General features: G+C 45.4%; 1 protein-coding gene across 2 annotated transcripts in view; it reads right to left on the bottom strand.

Annotated features, from left to right (window-relative positions):
• Positions 1–12019: 12019 nt before the first annotated feature.
• The window catches only part of LOC121835550 (fat-like cadherin-related tumor suppressor homolog), a 123376-nt gene continuing 114420 nt past the window's right edge, over positions 12020–20975 (bottom strand). The window contains exons 38-39 of one of the 2 annotated variants that reach the window (XM_042289932.1): positions 19423–19757; positions 12020–16494 (exon numbers count right to left, since the gene is read on the bottom strand). In XM_042289932.1, the coding sequence (XP_042145866.1) occupies positions 16141–16494; positions 19423–19757 (689 nt within the window). In that variant the 3' untranslated portion in view covers positions 12020–16140. The remainder of the gene's footprint in view (positions 16495–19422; positions 19758–20975) is intronic. The other variant, XM_042289933.1, reaches the window with a different exon arrangement.

Raw genomic sequence — 20975 nt, 5'->3', positions numbered from 1 at the left:
TTACATGTGCATTGCAACATAAACTATCTTTGCTTTGTATAACTGCCATAAAAGGTTTACATCTCAAATTTGGATAAAACTTCATTCTGAACATTAGTGCATAAAATTTGAGTACATGAGTGCATGCTCAAGACAGCCTTCATCATGGCAATTGATGTGCATCACTGATTCACATCAGTTGCATCAAGTGCTATGATGAAAGGTGCCCGAAGCACGCTTTCATTGTGCTTCGGTGCCCTCAATATCCCGTGCAAGATCTTCCAGGCTCATTCATTAGAATTTCATTTGGGATGCTTGTGGGAGCTCACACCGCGTCCTTCTTATCCAGTTTAAACGTCCTTGTTCTTATCCCAAATGTGACATTCTTTTGCCTGGGTTCTTTCAAACAACACCAGGAGACCGCTGCAATGCATGACGTAAGTGAAGTACCTGCTAAGGCCATTAATTAGGGTTAAAGGTTAAACAGTGAAGTTGTACGAAAAAAGTATTGGCCTTATCAGCGCTGATAGGAGGCAAAGATTTTCCTGATAAGGAGGCGTTTTTTTCGCTCAGCAGCGTGCTTTCACGCAACCAGCGCACGTCAAACCGCCCCATATTAGACCGCTAGATGATTGTTCTAATAAAGTAATCAATTAATGCGCCTTTACTAAATAGCTATTGTCATTATTTGAATACATGTAACGCCCGCGACTAGTGCCTTCAAACGACACCAGGGGACTGCTGCAAGCACGACGTTAGTGGAGTGTCAGACGCCTGGTAGGCCTGTCAGGTAAAGTTGGCTGAAAAAAGTTTTGGCCTTATCGGCGGTGATAGGAGGCAAAGGTTTTCCTGATAAGGAGGCGTCTTTTTCGCTCAAAAGCGGCTTATTTGGGGGTGTGCTTTTACGCGACCAGCGCGCGTCAAACTACCCCATATTAGACCGCTAGATGATTGTCTTAATAATGCAATCAATTAATGTGCCTTTATTAAATAGCTATTGTCCTAGTGCTTTCAGACGACACCAGGGGACCGCTGCAAGCACGACGTTAGTGGAATGTCAGACGCCTGGTAGACCTGCCAGGGTTAGACCTGTGCGCCGCCGCGCCGCGCCGCCGCCGCCACCTGTTTTGCTCTCGGCGCCCTGCGCCGCCGCCGGAATCCCCAGAGCCAGCACGCCGCCGCCGCCGCCGGGCAAAAAACCCGGCGCGCCGCCGGCGCCGCCATTTTTTTTTTTTTTTTTAGGGGGGGGGGGGGGGGGGTGTGGAGGGGTGCGTAGCATTGGTGTTTCTTTTTTTCTGCTTCTGTATCAGTCTCACCTACTATATTATGCATAAAAAAAATGAATAAATACACCGGTGTCTGTATGTTTTTTCCCTCTCATTTTTACTCCTTTACACGGAACGATAAAAGAAATGGACAAAACAACAAGTCTCGAACACAGTTGCTAGTTTATTTAAACAACGAACGCTCTTATATATACCTCAAGACTCTCACCACCAATGAAAAAACACCTCCTCTTAACTAGGTCACCGAGAACCGGACACTCACAGAACCCATATGGTTCATGATTCAGACAGATCCAAATGATTCACACCAACCAGCTACCCTGATGACCTCGCTTGCGGGCTGACCAGCCACATGCGATAACAGGCAACTCCAGCTCCAGCAGAGCCCTTACAGTTTTCGGAAAACCCACAAAACAAGACCTTAGAGACACGAAATACGCTTCATATCACCGTCCAATGCCAAGGACAATGTGCTTATACAATTACCAGAGGTCGAAATACGCATGGTCTCCCTTAGAACTCTCCTACCATTGCTGATTGTTGGGCGAGTTGGTATTGTACGTGAGAAAACATTATTGCGCTTTAAGACATAGACAGAGGAAGAACACCACAGAGCGCTTACTTTCAACTGATTTAACCCAAGAGCCGCAGTGTAGATTCACACTCCGTCACCGCACCACATCTCAACCAATCCGTGGCCCCGCCGTAGGCCGCAAATACACTGTCTCTTTTTATGCCAAGTCAATTGAAGCCACGCATGACTGCGTGTGCAAACCATTATTTGCTTCTTCCACTGTTCTCGCTAGGCACTTAGGCGGACGCCATCAATAGTTCCGGCACGTGTCGTAACGTGTTTTTTGTGGCACCCCTGAGGACCACCCGAAAAGGAGGTTAACCTTTCTAATTTGTGCTGAGCTTTGGAAACTAAATTTACACCGAACCTCTCTGCCACTGATATAAAGTTAAGAGAGCTAGATTCCAAGGTATAGTAAGGCACACACACACCATTCTTTACAACCGGTTTTTCCACAGGAGCCGGATTAAACGTTCCTAACACCTTGAGCACAACTCTAACAATCACATATCCTCGTGTAATTATTAGAATAGTTGTGAACCAAAATGGAGCTTGGCAGAAGGTGCCGTCGATTTTTATCCAGAAATGCCTGATAGGAGCGGAGCAACAGTCCATTGTCACTCAAAAACTCTGAGCAATTGATTGAAATATTGAATCCGCATCATGGGAGAAGGTGTGATGGGACACCTGTAGACATCAATGCCATTACTCTATGGATAAGTCGGAGCTGTTAATAAGGGTCAGGTGGTGTGATGATAATCTAGTGAAGTTGCAGTCTGCCTCTGGGATTGATATAGATAGTTTTATGAGCATTATAGAGTTTTATTTAGAGTCCACTGCCGTAGACTTTGATGGTTCTCTTTTTATTCACAAAGAGGGAGTGTGCATCGGGTCGTGAATTGCTCCAATGTTGTCCGAGATTTTTTAAAACGAGGTTGATGTTCACGTTGACACGGTTGTGCGGTCCTTGTAGACTGGACCGCACAACCCTGCGGTTGCAACAGTCGAATTGAGTGCTTATAGGCCTCCTGTTTCACACGGAAAAGGACCTGTGCTGGAGGTGGGGCAAGGAATCAGCAAAGCCTCTGTTGGCAGCGTCTATGTTAGAAGTTGACAGCTGTCACTTAAAAATAGTTAAGAGTGGTGTAATTGCGTCTGCGAAAGATAACGCCTGTAAAAAATCTCGTATGCTTTAGGTTGGAGAGCCAGTCGAGTTGCAAAAGATGCGTCGTTTGGAAGCGGGCCACCACCACGATGTAATTGTTAGAGTCGTGCACAAGGTGCTGAAAGTTTAATCCGGCTCCTGTGGAAAAAACGGTTGTGAAGAATGCTGTGTGTGTGCCTTACAACCATGGAATCTCTCATAACTTTATATCAGCGGCAAAGAGGTTCGGTGTAAATTTATTTTTCAAAGCTTATCACAAATTAGAAAGGTTAACCCCCTTTCTGGTGGTCCTCAGGGCTGCCAGAAATAAACATAAGAACCCAGATGTAACTTTTCAGGCAGGAGTGGTGTACGGGACCATTGACGGGACCCTCTCATTTCGTCGAAACTCGTTTCGTGGAATTACGTATCGTGGACAACTTTTCATGGGCAGACGTTTCCCGGAAACACGTTTTGTCGACACGATCGTTTCATCGACACTCGTTAAGCGAATTGCACGCTGTAGGGACGTCTCGTCACGCGTGTATCATATTCATATTATAGTAAGGGTTGTGATGGAGTTGCCTGTTATCGCATGTGTCTGGTCACTCATCAAGCGAGGTCGTCAGGGTGGCTGGTTGATGTGACCATGAATCATTTGTATGTGTCTGAGTGTCCGGCTTTCAGTGACCTACACTCGAAAAAAAAAAAAAAAAAAAAAAGGTGTCCCATAGAATGCACCCCAAAACTTCAGTTCGACGTACAGCGCACTGACGTCGATTTGGGTACTAACTTTCACGAGAGGCTCGATAGCCGTGGCGTACAACTTATTAAAATAGCTAATGTACGTGTTACTGACTAAAAAAAAAAAAAAAAGACCTCGGGTTTTTTTTGGCTTTACTGCAAAACCTCAGTGTTTTTATTGTGTGGTCTTTGATACGTACTTTAGTTATTCAATAAGCTATATGACACCGTTATCAAGCCCCTCGTAAAATTTGAGGCCGTCTGTTCGACTATAGTGCGCTGTACGTCGAACTAAAGTTTTGGGGTGCATTATATGGGACAAAAGGGTGTAAGGTGATAACTTTTTTTTTTAGGTTGTAGTGAAGTTTTTTGCTGTTTTTTTTTTTTTTTTTTTTTTTTGTGGCGAGAATCTTGACGTATATATAAGAGCGTTCGTTGTTCAAATAAACTATACCCGTTTTTTCAAGAAAAAAAGAAAGTTTTGAGCATTGTTCGTATACACGACGCGAAGTCTTACGAGATTTGGTTGTCGGAGGAAAAAAGCGATGATTTTGGCGCTGAAACGTGTACGTCTGGATAATATATATAGTAGAATTCACCTACATATCTCTTAATTCTTCACATAAAGGTGAAAAATAGTAATGGTTCGCGAGAAGTCGGACTTTTTTTTATTTGTTTTTTACTAGGGTTCTTGACGTGAAAACGGGTATAGAAGCTGTGTTTGAGACATCTTGTCTTGTCCGTTATTTTTATCGTTCCGTATCTCGTGCACCTAAGGGTTCTCCTTGCTCTTTCCCACGCCGGGATGCAGCATCGGGGGTCGAAGTCGAGCTGCAGTCGGGCTCCCATCCGGTCGAGGCGGGGAGGCTCTCCTTACGGGTCTTTGCCGCCAGCGTATTAGCTTACACTCCCGAGCTCATAATCTTTGCGTCCTCGCATATTTTTGTTAATGTTGTTGTGATCCTCTGTTATGCGTCTAGCCATCGTGGAGGGCGCCGTCGGCGTGAAGCGCGTGCAACCGGAGGATCTGCGCGGCGCAAAGCGAGTTGCGCTGAAATCGACGTCAATCGCTGGTTGTTCATGAAAAAAAAAAAAAAAAAAAAAAAAAAAAAAAGGTTGTCGCGCGGCAGTTTGGCGGCAGTCCGTGTGTGCCATGCGGGTTAAACCTGGAAATTGGTGTAGGTTTGCTTGTCCACGTTGGTGGTGATAACGTACGGTCCGTGGAAAGGCGGGCCAAGTTTCAAGGTACGAAGGCCGTTCGTGTACCATACCCTATCCTTGACGTTGTATGGAGCTGGTCGATGTTTAGCATCGTAGGACGCTTCATGCCGTGAAGGTAGTAAGCGAGGTTCGCGTTTGCAGCGTCGTGGTTCGCGTGGACGTCGCCGACCTGGTCGGGAAGCCGGGAAAATTCCATTGGTCGACGTGGGACAAAGTCGAACGGTACGTCTGGAGTCCGGCGTGCGGCTGCTCGTTCACTTGAAAGCTGGTTATAGGCGCTCCAATGGTCGATGTCGCCGTAGACGTTCTTTCGCAGACATGAAAGGATTTCTCCGTTGGCGCGTTCGACAAAGCCGTTAACTTCGGGAGCGTAAGGTACTGCTAGGATGTTCTGAATGTGCACATGTCAGTGAAGTACCGCGAAGCCAAACGTGAGGTTAGGACCCTGTCATTTTCGGTGATGACGGCTTGCGGCGTACCGAATGAGAGTACGAGTTTTAAAAATCGGAAGACGTGCTCGGTCGACTTGTCAGGCACGGGGCGCGCGACAAGCGAGTGGTGAGGTCGAACGCGGTGATAAAGTACCTGTTGTCGTCACTCCTCGTCTTGCTACAGCGTAGTCTTGCGGAGGATCTTGCGCCTCGGCTGCGGCCGGCGGCATATTCTCTTACAAAAGAGAATAAACAAAGACGCCGGAGTACCTGATTCTTCTAACGGACGCACTCTTCACAGCGAAAGCAACGTAACTCTCAAGAAAAAGAAAAAAAAAGCGTGTTCCTTTTTATGGTATTTGTATCTTGTTTTCTAAACTCAAACGACTCCTTCCTCTTTCCCCTCACACTCTAATTTACACCCCCCTCCCCTCCCTCTTCCGCGCCGCGCCGCCGCCGATCCGTTGATCCCCGCGCCGTCAACACGCCGCTGCCGGAGGTACAAACACCGGCGCGCCGCCGCCGGCGATTTCTGACCGGCGCACAGGTCTAGCCAGGGTTAAACAGTGAAGTTGGCCGAAAAAAGTTTTGGCCTTATCAGCGCTGATAGGAGGCAAAAATTTTCTTGATAAAGAGGCGTTTTTTTTTGGCCGAGGCTACATCCCCGCGCGGGGACGTAGCCAAGTCGGGAGGAGGAGATAAGGCTCCATCCACGCAAAAGGTCACGTGACTTATAATTTAAGGAGATAATTTGCTTTTATGTACATATTATACCTTCTTATAAGTAGATATAGGATATAAAAATAAAGAGGTTATATTTCATTGTTGTTTTAAGGTTAATATGTCACGTGACCTTACAAATTTTTAGACATCGGGGTTAAACAGCGAAGTTGGCCGAAAAAAAGTTTTGGCGTTATCAGCGCTGATAGGAGGCAAAGATTTTCCCGATAAGGAGGCGTTTCTTTCCGCTCAGAAGCGGCCTATTTGGGGGCGTGCTTTCACGCAACCAGCGCACGTCAAACCGCCCCTATTAGACCGCTAGATGATTGTTCTAATAAAGTAATCAATCGATGCACCTTTATTAAATAGCTATTGTCATTATACGAATACATTTAACCAGAGTGCATTTAACGCCCGCGACTAGTGCCTTTAAAAAACACCAGGGGACCGCTGCCAGCACGACGTTAGCGGAGTGTCAGACGGCTGGTAGGCCCATCGGGGTTAAAACAGCGAAGTTGGCCGAAAAAAAGTTTTGGCGTTATCAGCGCTGATAGGAGGCAAAGATTTTCCCGATAAGGAGGCGTTTCTTTTCGCTCAGAAGCGGCGTATTGGGGGCGTGCTTTCACGCAACCAGCGCACGTCAAACCGCCCCTATTAGACCGCTAGATGATTGTTCTAATAAAGTAATCAATCGATGGACCTTTATTAAATAGCTATTGTCATTATACGAATACATTTAACCAGAGTGCATTTAACGCCCGCGACTAGTGCCTTTAAAAAACACCAGGGGATCGCTGCCAGCTCGACGTTAGCGGAGTGTCAGACGGCTGGTAGGCCCATCGGGGTTAAAACAGCGAAGTTGGCCGAAAAAAAGTTTTGGCGTTATCAGCGCTGATAGGAGGCAAAGATTTTCCCGATAAGGAGGCGTTTCTTTTCGCTCAGAAGCGGCGTATTGGGGGCGTGCTTTCACGCAACCAGCGCACGTCAAACCGCCCCTATTAGACCGCTAGATGATTGTTCTAATAAAGTAATCAATCGATGCACCTTTATTAAATAGCTATTGTCATTATACGAATACATTTAACCAGAGTGCATTTAACGCCCGCGACTAGTGCCTTTAAAAAACACCAGGGGACCGCTGCCAGCACGACGTTAGCGGAGTGTCAGACGGCTGGTAGGCCCATCGGGGTTAAAACAGTGAAGTTGGCCAAAAAAAAGTTTTGGCGTTATCAGCGCTGATAGGAGGCAAAGATTTTCCCGATAAGGAGGCGTTTCTTTTCGCTCAGAAGCGGCGTATTGGGGGCGTGCTTTCACGCAACCAGCGCACATCAAACTGCCCCATATTAAACCGCTAGATGATTGTTCTAATAAAGTAATCAATCAATGCACCTTTATTATATAGCTATTGTCATTATATGAATACATTTAACGCCCGCGACTAGTGCCTTCAAACGACACCAGGGGACCACTGCAAGCACGACGCAGCACGACGTGGAGTGTCAGACGCCTGGTAGGCCCGTCAGGGTTAAACAGTGAAGTTGGCCGAAAAAAGTTTGGGCCTTATCAGCGCTGATAGGAGGCAAAGATTTTCCTGATAAGGAGGCGTCCTTTTCGCTCAAAAGCGGCCTATTTGGGGCGTGCTTTCACGCAACCAGCGCACATCGAACTGCCCCATATTAGACCGCTAGATGATTGTTCTAATAAAGCAATCAATCAATGCACCTGTATTAAATAGCTATTGTCATTATATGAATACGTTTAGCGCCCGCGACTAGTGCCTTCAAACGACACCAGGGGACCGCTGCAAGCACGACGCAGCACGACGTGGAGTGTACGTCATACGCCTGCTAGGCCCGTCAGGGTTAAACAGTGAAGTTGGCCGAAAAAAAGTTTTGGCCTTATCAGCGCTGATAGGAGGCAAAGATTTTCCTGATAAGGAGGCGTTTTTTTCGCTCCGAAGCGGCCTATTTGGGGGCGTGCTTTCACGCAACCAGCGAGCGACAAACCGCCCCAATTAGACCGCTAGATGATTGTTTTTATAAAGTAATTAATCAATGCACATTTATTAAATAGCTATTGTCATTATATGAATACATTTAACGCCCGCGACTAGTGCCTTCAAACGACACCAGAGGACCGCTGCAAGCACGACGTTAGTGGAGTGCACCGTGGTGGAGTGTCAGACGGCTGGTAGGCCCATCGGGGTTAAACAGCGAAGTTGACCGAAAAAAAGTTTTGGCCTTATCAGCGGTGATAAGAGGCAAAGATTTTCCTGATAAGGAGGCGTTTTTTTCGCTCCGAAGCGGCCTATTTGGGGGCGTGCTTTCACGCAACCAGCGAGCGACAAACCGCCCCAATTAGACCGCTAGATAATTGTTTTTATAAAGTAATCAATCAATGCACTTTTATTAAATAGCTATTGTCATTATTTTAATACATTTAACGCCCGCGACTAGTGCCTTCAAACGACACCAGGGACCGCTGCAAGCACGTTAGTGGATGGATGAGTAATGTAAGTAAGAAAGATAGAAATGCTGCCAAGAAGTTTTGGGAGCACTTGAACTCACTCGGTGAAACAACGCAAGCTAGACAGAGGTTTATACTCTCGCATCAGGGAGATCAATTAGAGGGAGATGATGCGATACAATATATAGGAGCAGTGATGGAGGAGAAATTTCGGGAACGGGTACATGTGGAAGATAGGAGAACCGAAGGAAGTAGCAGTCCAGTTTGTGGCATCGCGGATTTTGGACAAAGAGAATGGGAAAAGGCGGAACGAAGAGTCCCTAGTGGCACGTCGACAGGCACAGATGGTATCCCTATCAAGCTGGTGAAGAATTTGGGTCCTAAATCTAAGGCAAAACTAAGGGAGGTAGTGAGTACCATGATAACAAAAGGAAATATTCCAGATGAATGGAGGCTTAGTAGGATGAGTATGATATATAAGGGAAAGGGAGATAAGTCTGATATTAGGAATTATCGTCCTATAACCGTGACACCGGTTATTTACAGGTTGGTAATGCAGATTATAAAGAACAGACTGGAGGAATGGGTAGATTGCGAGGGCATACTGGGCGAGTTACAGAACGGGTTTCGAAAACAAAGAAGGTTGGAGGACAACTTATTTTCTCTAACACAGTGTATAGAAATAGCGCAAAAAGAAAACAGACAGCTCTGGCTGGCATTTCTGGATATCAAGGGTGCCTATGACAATGTGAACCAAAGAAACCTGTGGGACATAATGGAGAACTTAAACCTAGATGAAGGACTAACAGCACTATTAAGGAACATTTACAAAGATAACAAGGTGATTATAACATGGGAAGGAAAGGCGACAGGGAAAATAGAGATAAGACGAGGCCTTAGGCAGGGGTGCCCGTTATCGCCTTTGCTGTTTATGTTGTATCTGAGAGGATTGGAGGATAGACTAGAGAAGAGTGGGCTTGGGTTCAACCTTTCTTACAGTAAGCTAGGCCAAAAAATTCAGCAATCCTTACCGGGATTGATGTATGCGGACGATATTGTACTAATGGCTAACAACAGGACAGAGTTGCAGGAATTAATGTGCATCTGTGGTAGGGAAGGAGAGGAATTAGGTTTAGAATTCAGTAGCGAAAAATCTGCAGTCATGATTTTTAACGAGGATGAAGTTGAGAGGCTGAAGATACAGAATATTACAGTTGAGAGAGCTAGTAAATACAAGTATCTAGGAGTATGGATATGTGATGGTGCAGAATATCTCAGAGACCATGAAAAGTATATAATAGGTAAGGGCAACAGAAATGCAGCTGTAATGAAAAATAGAGCACTTTGGAATTACAACAGGTATGAGGTGGTGAGAGAGATTTGGAAAGGGGTCATGGTGCCTGGCTTGACTTTTGGAAACGCAGTGCTATGCATGAAATCCGAAGTGCATGCGAAACTAGAAATAAAACAGCGCGGAGTAGGTAGACTGGCTTTGGGGGCACATTGCAAAACGCCAAACCAGGGAGTACAAGGAGACATGGGATGGGCATCATTTGAGAGCAGGGAAGCGGTGAGCAAGGTAGAATTTGAGGATAGGTTGAGGCTAATGGATGGGGAGCAATGGGCACGAAAGGTTTTCAGCTATTTATACATGAGGAGTGTAGACACAAAGTGGAGACAGCGCACTAGGAAATTAAGAGGAAGGTTTTTGGGCTATAGCGAAGATACGGAAGAGCAAGTCTCAGTTAAGAAGAAAGTTAAGGCCACAGAAAGAGATCGGTGGCTAGAGGGAATGCAGACAAAGACTGCTCTGGAAAGCTATAGATTAAACAAAAGAGTTATTGCCAAAGAAAGCATTTATGACAATTCTAGGGGAAGCTCATTGCTGTTTGAGGCAAGAACGGGTGTTCTGCGAACCAGAACATACAGAGTGAAGTACCAGGAAATTGATACAGTGTGCACTGCTTGTGGAGAGGAGGACGAGACGGCTGAGCACTTGATACTCTACTGTAAAGGGCTTCACCCTATGCCTATCGAAGACAACATAGATTTAATAAAGTCATTGGGTTTTAGAGACAGCGAAGGGAGAGTGGATTTCAAGACTGTAGAGATTACCAAGCAAAGATTAAGTGAATGGTGGCAGAAATCGAGAGAAAACTAGGTATTTTCTTAATCACTGATGGCAAGGGGGTTTCATAGCCTCACTTTCTTTGCACTGCGGAGTGAATATAGATTTCACATTTAAATATTCTAAGCTTAAATGATAAAACAAAATGGCTAGGTGGCGTAAGCTACCGCCCGATCCAAAGGGCTCAGCCGTATTCATCCATCCATGGAGTGCACCGTGGTGGAGTCAGTGGAGTGTCAGACGGCTGGTAGGCCTATCGGGGTTAAGCAGCGAAGTTGGCCGAAAAAAAGTTTTGGCCTTATCAGTGCTGATAGGAGGCAAAGATTTTTTTGATAAGGAGGCGTTTTTTTCGCTCAAAGCGACCTATTTGGGGGCGTGCTTTCACGTACCCAGCGCACGTCAAACCACCCTTTTTCGACCGCTAGATGATATTGCTCTAAAAAAGTAATCACTCTAATCTCATTAGGCATTTTTTACAGTACTAAGGGCTACTCTTACTCAAACTGCACGCCAAATTTCAAAAGCGTGATACTCGCGGCCCCCCCCCCCCCCCCCCCTTTTTTTTTTTACGATTACGTTGTTTTTTTTTTCGCGTCTAAATGGCTTCGCCGCCATGCACAGGTGCCATCCACACATGGCAGCAAGCCATTAGGGGCGAAAAATTGGGACTGTTTTGTTTTTGTACTTCATCTTAGAAAAAGTCGCCGGAGAAAAATATTTTTTTTTATTATTTGCAATAACATAATTGAATTTTCAGTTTATGGTGCTTGCATGATGTCTCTTTTATAAGTTCGGCGTTAGTTTTTATATTGCTTTTTTATGCTACTTAATAGCTTAATAATGCTATTGCAATAATAAGCATGCCCTATAGGTCGATTGTGTTAAAGTACTTTGTCAGCGAGAATAAAACTACTCTGTGATCACCATGGTGATCACCTTGAAAGTACATTGTATTTATAGTGCTTTACTTCAAGTGCATTGCATCCAGTGTACTTACTGTTTTACTCTAAGTACACAACCTCTTACTTTCTTTGTACATCAAGTACATTTTAGATGTATACCTTTACACAACACTGCCGATACCGCAGTACATCAGAATTCCTCCAGGCACTTAATTTAGTAAATCAGCAAGATGTAAAATCAGTGTGAATTACGTGGTACACCTAAAGAAACGGTCATGCCGGCAGGCAGCGGCAGCGCGCGAGCCCTGCACATGACGCAACTTGCGATCTGCACGCATTAATTGTTAAAGATTGAGCCTTCCAATAGGGACAACCCGTATTGGCTCTCGTGTTCACGATTTAAACAGAAGCACATGACAAGCCCTTGCAAACATGAAAGCATTTTCACCTTTATTGAACATACACACTGGAAGTCTGTTCCAAGTACAAGAAAGCCAAATGAGGTCTCGATAAGCTCACTCCTTTCACGTAGCACCCATTAATAGTCCACATTCAACCGACTGATGCCAAGAGTTTCCAGAGTACATGCACACACACATACATACACACACACATACACACACACACACACAGAAAGTCTGCATAGGTCAGTTTTTAAGCATGTCATGACAGTTCCATTCATCTCAGTGGAACACAGCCAGTCCTACAAGCGACCGATCACCCTGCAAGTTTGAATCACCACAAGAATCATGAACACAAAAGGTGCAATGCACGTAAAATTTAAAAAAAGAAAAAAAAAAACAGCTTTTCCATATGTGGATGGTTCTCTCAGAAGATACTATATCCGGCATGAACTTCACACACATTTTTCAGTTGCAAAACGACTTAAGCCTGAAAAGAATGTTTTCACACAAAGGCAGTCCTTAAAAATCGAGTGGAAGTAGCGCGTTTTAATTACTGCTAAATAGCCTAGGTAAAATTTTTGTTACTAACACATAAATGCGATGTACACATGACGGAGAAACAACAGCACCTAGGTAACCTAAGGCCCAAACATTAAATTCTCTTGACTTGCCACGAAATGCCGATGCACTGCCCGATGTGGGACAAGTAGGGAGCACTGATTGGAGGACTGTCTATAGTTGGCGACAGGTTAAGAATGCAACAGAACTCTTCCTCCAGCGAAAGCTTTTTACCTTCAATATAATGCTTGGGTGTCTCATGAACAAGCACAGCCAAAGTGCTACAGAAGGCAGCGGCGCTTCTGCTGCATTCTTAACTTGTCACTGACTAAGTGATGACACAGCGCTAACGGCAGCCAATTGATGATCTGCGCTGGTGTTACGACATTGAACAAATCGCCGTGACAATTATTGGCGATTGAGAAAGGGTGAATGGGCCCTAAGTGGTATGGTGGTTTGTTGGGCTTGTTGCGAACGCATGGCTAGATATAAAAACTGTACTTAAAGGAAAGCTGAAGAGATATTTGAATTCAAATGAACAGTAAAAGCTGTAATGAAGACACCTTAAAAAATGTGCCTTAAGTTTTTTTTTTCAATCTTATTAATGGGAGCGTCTTAACAGCCTATTAAAATTGCGACAATTAAAAATTAGCAAAAGTGACGTCCTCGCGGAATCAGAAGAACCCTTGCTCTCCACTAAGCTGGCTTAAGAACGCCGAAAATGACGTCACGACGCTCATCGACAAATAGCAGGCGGCAGAGAGGTTCACTGCATGCTCGATGAGAACCACTGCACATATTTTTCACAATAAATGTGGTTTATGTTTACTTCTGCTCAAGATAAGTGCGATAACTGAATTCATGGGACAAAAAGATATAGAAATCTGCTCCTAACTCAGAGTTCTTGAAAAGTGCTTCAGCTTTCCTCTAAAGATGAATACCAAGTAGACAAATTCATTCATCTGCTTAACTTTTGTCCCTTCCTGTGTCTTGTTGATGTTTACAAAGAACGATTTGACCCGTGACAATATTGAAATTAATTTTTGTGAGAATTATGCCACCATATCTTTAATGAACCGCTTTGGAAGAAAACAGTCTTTTCAGGCCCCTGTTCAAATGGACAGAGACAAGTGCCATTCTGAACTTCATTGCATTAAGATCAGTACCCTTCTTACCCTTGGTCACACTGATTCAGTTTCAATGACTATGATCTGAATTTATAAAAGAAACAATCCTTTGATGGATTAAATGAATGTTCAGACATGTTTTCCCATCCAAGCCAGACAAACAATGCGAGAAGTCGGTACCTTGCAATTCTGTTAAATATGGCATCATGATGTAGTGCTGCACCCGAAATGCACATTTTTGGTATTGGTGCCACATTCCTTTTCTGTGATGCCTTTTTTCCTAATTCATACCGTCACCTACTTCGAAACTTTGGCTAATTTCAAATTTTCAAGCCCTTCATTCAATGCGCATGAACAACTCAGAAAGTGCAGGTGCAACAATAATATGAATGACGTTCTCGTATTGGAAACGACCGAAGTCTGGGCCAAAACAATTAGCAGTTAACTACGCGTGAATCCTTCCATCCGCTGAAGCAGACACGGGAGATTCGTACACGACGTACATGCGCATGGGATACCAAAATAGTCTCTGACGTTTCAACAAACTCCTGCTAAACGCTGCACGCCAAACAGTCACAACTGTCTTCCGGAAAGGGAAACGAGTGTATTGTTTCAAATCTAGTTTGTAACAAATGACGTCAACGAAACTTATAAAAAAAAATAAAGGCAGGTACTGACGACATGCACCAAAGCGGATGATCCTCGTGAAGTAGGTGGTAGCTGCGCAAACTAGAATGCCGCGTCGAAGGCGATAAACAAAAATATTCGAGCTAGGAAGCAAGCAAATTTAAGAATTCCTAAATACATAACATGTGAACGCGACCTCCTACGATGGCTGCAACAAAACAGTGCGAGAGCACCCACTATAATGCCGAGCTGCCCATTTTCGCCCTGCTTTCAGACTCGCATACAAAAGCCAACCAACCAGCGAGCCACTTGGCCATACTCGTTCCCGCATTGTCGGAACCGCACATAAATTTGCTCATTACCGGATAAACGTATTTCGTAAAATTGCGCCTGAAGGTTAGCCCTTCGGGTACAAGCTTCACACGCAATAAAAAGAAGGGGGCGCTTGACCGATAAGTGTCGTTTACCTGAGCTTCTCATGGTCGGCGCCCGGAAACAACATACACGCGCGCCACGGTACGAAAGGTCTGTGACAATGGCACTTTCTTCGGCAAAGAGAATTCCGTCTACGCTGAGAGCCAGTCCCGCGCTTGGTTATACAAAAAGGTTCGAAGATCTGCACTTCCTCCCCGTGACGAGGAGCGATTCCTGACGCTAAACGGTGGCAGGGCATGTAGCTGCATTCAGGGACGAATGCTGTGAACCGTGTGGCTATCGGCAGTCCGTGACAATGCGGTTCAACCGGGTGACTGTACTCACTAGCCGCCCATTCATTTGTGTTTTGGGGAGAAATTTGCAAGTGTGCCCGACACCTGTGTCTTCACAATCCGACAAGTTTGATGATATGATGAAAACGTTGAAACAAAAGAGCGAACAATGTAGAAATGCAAATGGAAAAGTTACGAACATTGTCCCACCCTTGAAGATGTCAACTAAAAGACCAAAATAAGTTACTTTCGGGACTTTGCTCTTCTGTGGCGGCGTGACGAGTAAATAAGAGAAGTTCCAAGCACGAAATATGTTCAACACTACGTAACTAGTAAAATCATTTCTAAAACCTGCGTAAAAACGGCTGACATGTCAGAAAAAGAAAAAGAATAAATCTGCAATAAGCTGCCATCAATTCACTCTGTCCCTACAGCCTTGCCCTATTATGACGCGGCACTCAACTTAAGCCTAAAGTGTTCAGAAAAGTCGTTTGAAAAAAGAAAGGCACACATCACACAACCGTAGATCACGGCGGCGGCGGCGCAGCGATGGCGCCGGGAAGTCTCCGATTCCTCCAGTTCACCGCACTTGGCAACGAAGTTGAACCGTCCCACCAACGTTCAGTGGCGCCGAAGCAACGTCAGAGCAATGCCAAACCAACAAAATTACAGTGAGAGCGCGGGCAAGCTGGCGCGTATTTACCATTTTGTCGAATGACCCAAGACTGAAACAAGAAACCTGAGAAACGTCGAACTCTGATTTCTTGCCCCAGTATTGGGAAATTCAACAAAATGCCAAAACAATGTCGCACAACCATGTGTAAGCGTCCCACCAACGCAGAGTCACCAACACGATGTCCGAGGGACGCCGCAGCAATGTCATTCTAACGTTGCGCAACGACATTGGAAACGTCCACCAATTTCAAGAAGCACTGGACCCATGTCATTCCAACGTTGCAACGTCCCACGATGCCGGGTGGCACCAATGTGGCGTGTCGATGCCCAATAGATGTCGTTCCAACGTTGCAACGTCCCACAACGCTGATGCTGAGCGGCACCAATGGGGCGTGTGCCAAATCGATGTCGTTTCGACGTTGCTCGAGCCGTCCAACACGTAAGCCGTCACACCACCGTCGTCGTAGTGGAGGGAGGCGGTTTTTGCACCACGGTGTTGTCCGTGTCGTCGTCGTCCTCATCGCTGTCCTCTATGTCGCACACATTGTTGACGGACAGGTCGGAACAGGACAGGTGGGAGGAGGACGGGGCGCCCTCTACCAGGAACCCGCGGCCTCCCTGGGAGGGGAAGCCGTAGGACACAACTCCGTCCTCCGAGAGGTCGTCTGCGGGTGACTGGTCATTGCTCAGGCAGTGCGAGGGCAGGTACTGGTTCGGGTGGCGCTCGTAACGGTGCGGGGAGGCACCTTGGGCTGGCTCTTCTTCGTCGTCCTCGCTGATCTGCAGCAGCTGCTCGTAGCCCTGAAAGAAAGGCACCGCATTGTGAGTCCTAGAAAAAGGGACCGGTCGTTCGCACCATACTTTGTACCATTGTACCATAAAATATGTAAAAGGTCCGCGTCAAAATAAGCCCTCCCCCCCTTCTGCTGGCATTCAGTTAATTGAACAATGTTTCATTGACGCATTGTTTTGCCGATGCTTCGTCGACGGTTTCATCTACACAAGTTAAACTCATTTTCGGAATACCCAAACTCTACTTTTTTTCCGACATGCAAAATAGCTATTGAGAAAAGGCGAAATGAAGGTGACGCCAAAAACAATCTTAGAATTTTCCGGCACTCCCAGTCGGGAGGGCATTGCATAACTTGCAAGTCGCACAGGCAGTGTAGAAAACACATTTTTTTTCCCATTTCGCCGGAGTGAGCTTTTTTAGCATTCATTTCACACCATCAAACTTCTTGTAACCCGTTTGGCACAAGCTCTGCTGCCCCCATATTGAACCATAACACAACATCTGACGTCGTGTCTCCAGTGTTGCCATTAGAGCCTTTCAGCCTCTCGGACAAAATCTGAAACTTTAATAACTAATGGCGAATCCCACTGGTCGTTTTGGTGCATGCCGGGACAGACTTTTCTGCCTATTTCACTTGGCGGTAGGGAGCGAAACGGACGTGTTCAATTCGTCGTTTCAGATAAACTCCCACTCCAGAATCCCGATCCAGATACCAAGAAAAGTCGCACCGCCGATTTTGGTGGATTCGACCGGAAGCCTGCCTGGCCAACTCTCAGCATGCACATATGAGCTCCTTCCTCCCAAAGCTCGGAAGAATTCGTAATAGCCGCTCGCGGAGTGCCGCCCACTTTTCTGCTGCTGCTGCTGCTTGATGACAGTTCGTCGCTGAATTGCTCGAGCAGCTCCTTTAGCAGCAGCGGCTTGAGTAGCAGCGACGACGAGGATTGCTTGTATGTCCCCCAAGAATTTGACTACATTTCCAGACCTCCGCAGAGGAGGCCGAAAATCGAGACATGTTTGGATACTGTTCACAAGTATTTGCAACTTTCAATGATGGTGGTACCGCAGTGTGAGAATCGCACTCCTTAGCTCCCGGATGATGGACTTCAACATAGAGATGCCTGCTTACACCTTCGAGACGCAAAGATAGGACGTAAAGCTTTCATATCGCTTGGATTTCACAAAATTATCATTACTTCCGCATCACGGACCGAACCTCGTTTAGCTGTTCTACGACAATCATTTAGATGACAGCCGTTTTGATAGCAATGGGAGCGGCCCCTATAGGCCGTGAAAGTTGTGATAAAGAATCAAGTGGGCTATGCTGATGCATGTATCGCTTATGGACACGCATCTTTCACATCATCATTAACTTTGTTAGTGTGATGAACACGTGTTGTTAGCGCCGCCATTGCGAAAACATGTGCTTTGAGATCTGGGACTGGGGGAGGGAATTCCCGGGAAGGTGAATGACCGGAAGGCATCCTCCAATCTCGGAGGAGTGGTCATATTGCACTGGGAATTGGGAGGCGGACCGACTCCGTGTGCATTACATGCTCCATCTCAAATCTGGTCTACTAACCTCGGTGTGCTCTAAAACGAACAGTCGAATTCGCCATTAGCAAAAAAATTATTGATTTATCTTGATCCCATTGATAAAGCCAGCATCATAATGTGTTTTTGTGGCATTCTTCAGGGTTTGTGGCGGATGTTGCGGTTTGTTTTTAGTTTTCTTTGGTAATAGCACATTACTTTATTCCAAACTCGAACCTTTTTATCTTATGCGATGGTGGGCACGTCTTGGATTTTTTTCTTCGTGTAAACCGTTCAGATGCCAACGCTGAATGCCGGTCCAGCGTTTTCGTCCCAACGTTTCAGAGGGACAAAGTCGGCCGGTTTTGTGTCTACCCACCGACTAGCAAAGTGGTAGAACGTAGAACTCACAGTCCAGGGGTCGTGGGATTGATTCCCGTTGCCATAGCAAGTCTGGCATTTACAATGCCATGCTTGCTAATTTACCGCTCTTTTGTACTGATTGTCTCTGATGTACAACCTCCAGATTTTAAAGCAACATAGCTTTAAAGAGCTCGTGTCACAGAAAAGCCGGCGTCGGCGGGACTGGAAAATCCTGAATTCTCCGATAGGGTCATGATGCCACAGCCACATGACCTTGCGCAGGAATTTCAAACAACCCACAACGCTCACGTCAAGCGTGATGTCACACGTGGAATGAAAGTGATTAAAACATGACATGTAATGCGAATTAAAGGTTACCGCATATGTCTCGAATGATTTCATTTTATAAAGTAATTCATTTGCCTTAAAAAAATGTTTTTAAGAATTAGGCAGAGGCAGGATTCGAACCTATGACCCTTTAGTTGCAAGTCAGACACGCTATTGACTAGGCCATGCAGACACGCTGCGAGACTTGGGAACGAGTGGGGCTTTATATGTTTAGCTATCGCATTCCGAACTTATAGGCAAAGCTTAAGTGTCCTCCTGTAATTTTTTAACAATAACGTGTAAACGCCGATTGACCAGTAGATCAGCGCCTTATCGCAGCATGAAACAGCAGGTAAGCGAGACTATGCGCATGTGGCAGAAGGCACACATCTAGCCTCGCTGGCTTGCTGTTTTACGCTGCGGTAAGGCTCTGACCCAACGGCCGGTCGGCATTCGTGCGATATTGTTAAAAAATCTGGAGGCTGTACATGTTGCACATTTCGTAACTGTTTCATTAGCATTCCCTTGCACCTTCCTCAGAGATCCCAGCACTTTGAGACATTCTGTCTTGAAAAGTTATTTTGACATGCAATTTGAGTTATTAGTTCAGACGCGTGTATTTATGTGTCCGACCAATTCCAAGGTGACTCAGTGCCTATCGAAATTCTGCTAAGTTCCCCTTCGACGAGGGGCGTGTCGCTGCTCCTCCCCACCTGGAAGGGGGCATGGCCGTCCAGGGACTCGTTGTTCTCCGAGTCGCCCACGTAGTCCGACTCGTCCTTGAGTCCGGGCAGCAGGTCCATCTGGCTGTTGCGGCTGTTGGAGTCCCCGCTGCGCAGGCTGCATGAGTCCTGCACCTCGTTGCCCGGGACCTCGCTGATGTTGGCCAGGGGCTTTTGCTCCGTCGTCAGGTCCGAGTAGTCCCAGCTGTAGCCTGGGGCGGGGAGGGCAGCGTTGGCAAAGGTCGGCTCGCTCTCTACGTTCCGAGCACGTGCGGGGGAGCAAGGGCTGAGAGTAAGTCTGTGAACGTCTGAGTGAGAGAGCAAATCTGCGAAAGATTGAATGACAGAGAGTGAGTGAATCTGTAAATGAATGAATGACAAAGTGAGTGAATTTGTGAATATGCGCATGAGAGGGAAAATATGTGAATGAATGAATAGTGAGAGAATCTGTGAGGGAGTGGGGAAGTAAATCTGAATGAATTGATGTGTGTGTGAGGAAATAAATCTGCGAACGAATAATTGTGTGAGTAAGTGAAAGAGTAAACCAGTGAATTAATGAATGTGGGAGCACTGAAACTGTGAATGTGTGCATGAGAGAGTAAGTGAATCAATGAATGAATGAGAGAGTAAGTGAAGCTGTGAATATGTGCATGAGGGGGCAAATGTGTGAATGAATGAATACCAAATACTGAGTGAATCTCTGAGAGAGTAAATCTGAATGACCTAATGTTGTGTGTGAGGGAAAAAAAAGCAATCTGTGATTGAAGGATTGTGTGAGTGAGTGGGTGAAAGAGTAAGCCTGTAAATTAATGAATGTGTGAGAGGTGAATCTGAGGTTGTGTGCATGAGAGCAAATCAACAAATGAATTAATGCCAGAAAGTGAGTGAATCTGTGAATGAATGAATGAGTGTGGGAGTAAATTTGTGAATGAATGAATGAATGAATGTGGGAGTAAATCTGTGAATGAATGAATGACAGAGAGTGTATCTGTGAATTATGCATGAGTGGGCAAATCTGCAAATGAATGAATGTTAAATAGTGAGTGAATCGGTGAGGGAGTAAATTTGAATGAGTTAACGTGTGCGTGAGGGAATCAATCTGCGAGTGAGTGCGAGAGTGAGGGAGTAAACCCATGAATACATATGCAAGAGTAAATCTGAATGAATGAATGTGAGTCTGTAAGGGAATAAATCTGTGAATGAATATGTGTGTGAAGCACTGAGTAAATTAGTGAGCGAATTAATCTGTGTATGAGTGAGTGAAAGAGTAAACCAGTGAATGAATGTGTGAGTGAGGGAGTAAATCTCTGAATGAATGAATATGCGAGCAAGTCTGAATGAATGCATGTGTAAGAGAATAAATATGTGAATGAATATGTGTTTGAAATAGTGTGTAAATCTGTGAATGAATGAATGTGTGAGGGAGTGAAAGAATAAACCTATGAATGAACATGTGTGTGAAGAAATCCATATTTGAATGAATGAATGGGTGAGTATAAATATATCCGAATGAATCAATGTGTGTGTGTGTAAGGGAATAAATC

Source organism: Ixodes scapularis, unplaced genomic scaffold (assembly GCF_016920785.2).
Source record: "Ixodes scapularis isolate PalLabHiFi unplaced genomic scaffold, ASM1692078v2 PGA_scaffold13__105_contigs__length_92229423, whole genome shotgun sequence".
In the NCBI taxonomy this organism is placed as follows: domain Eukaryota; kingdom Metazoa; phylum Arthropoda; class Arachnida; order Ixodida; family Ixodidae; genus Ixodes; species Ixodes scapularis.
The sequence above is the reverse complement of the archived record's forward strand: the minus strand, read 5'-3'. Positions and strand labels throughout refer to the sequence as shown.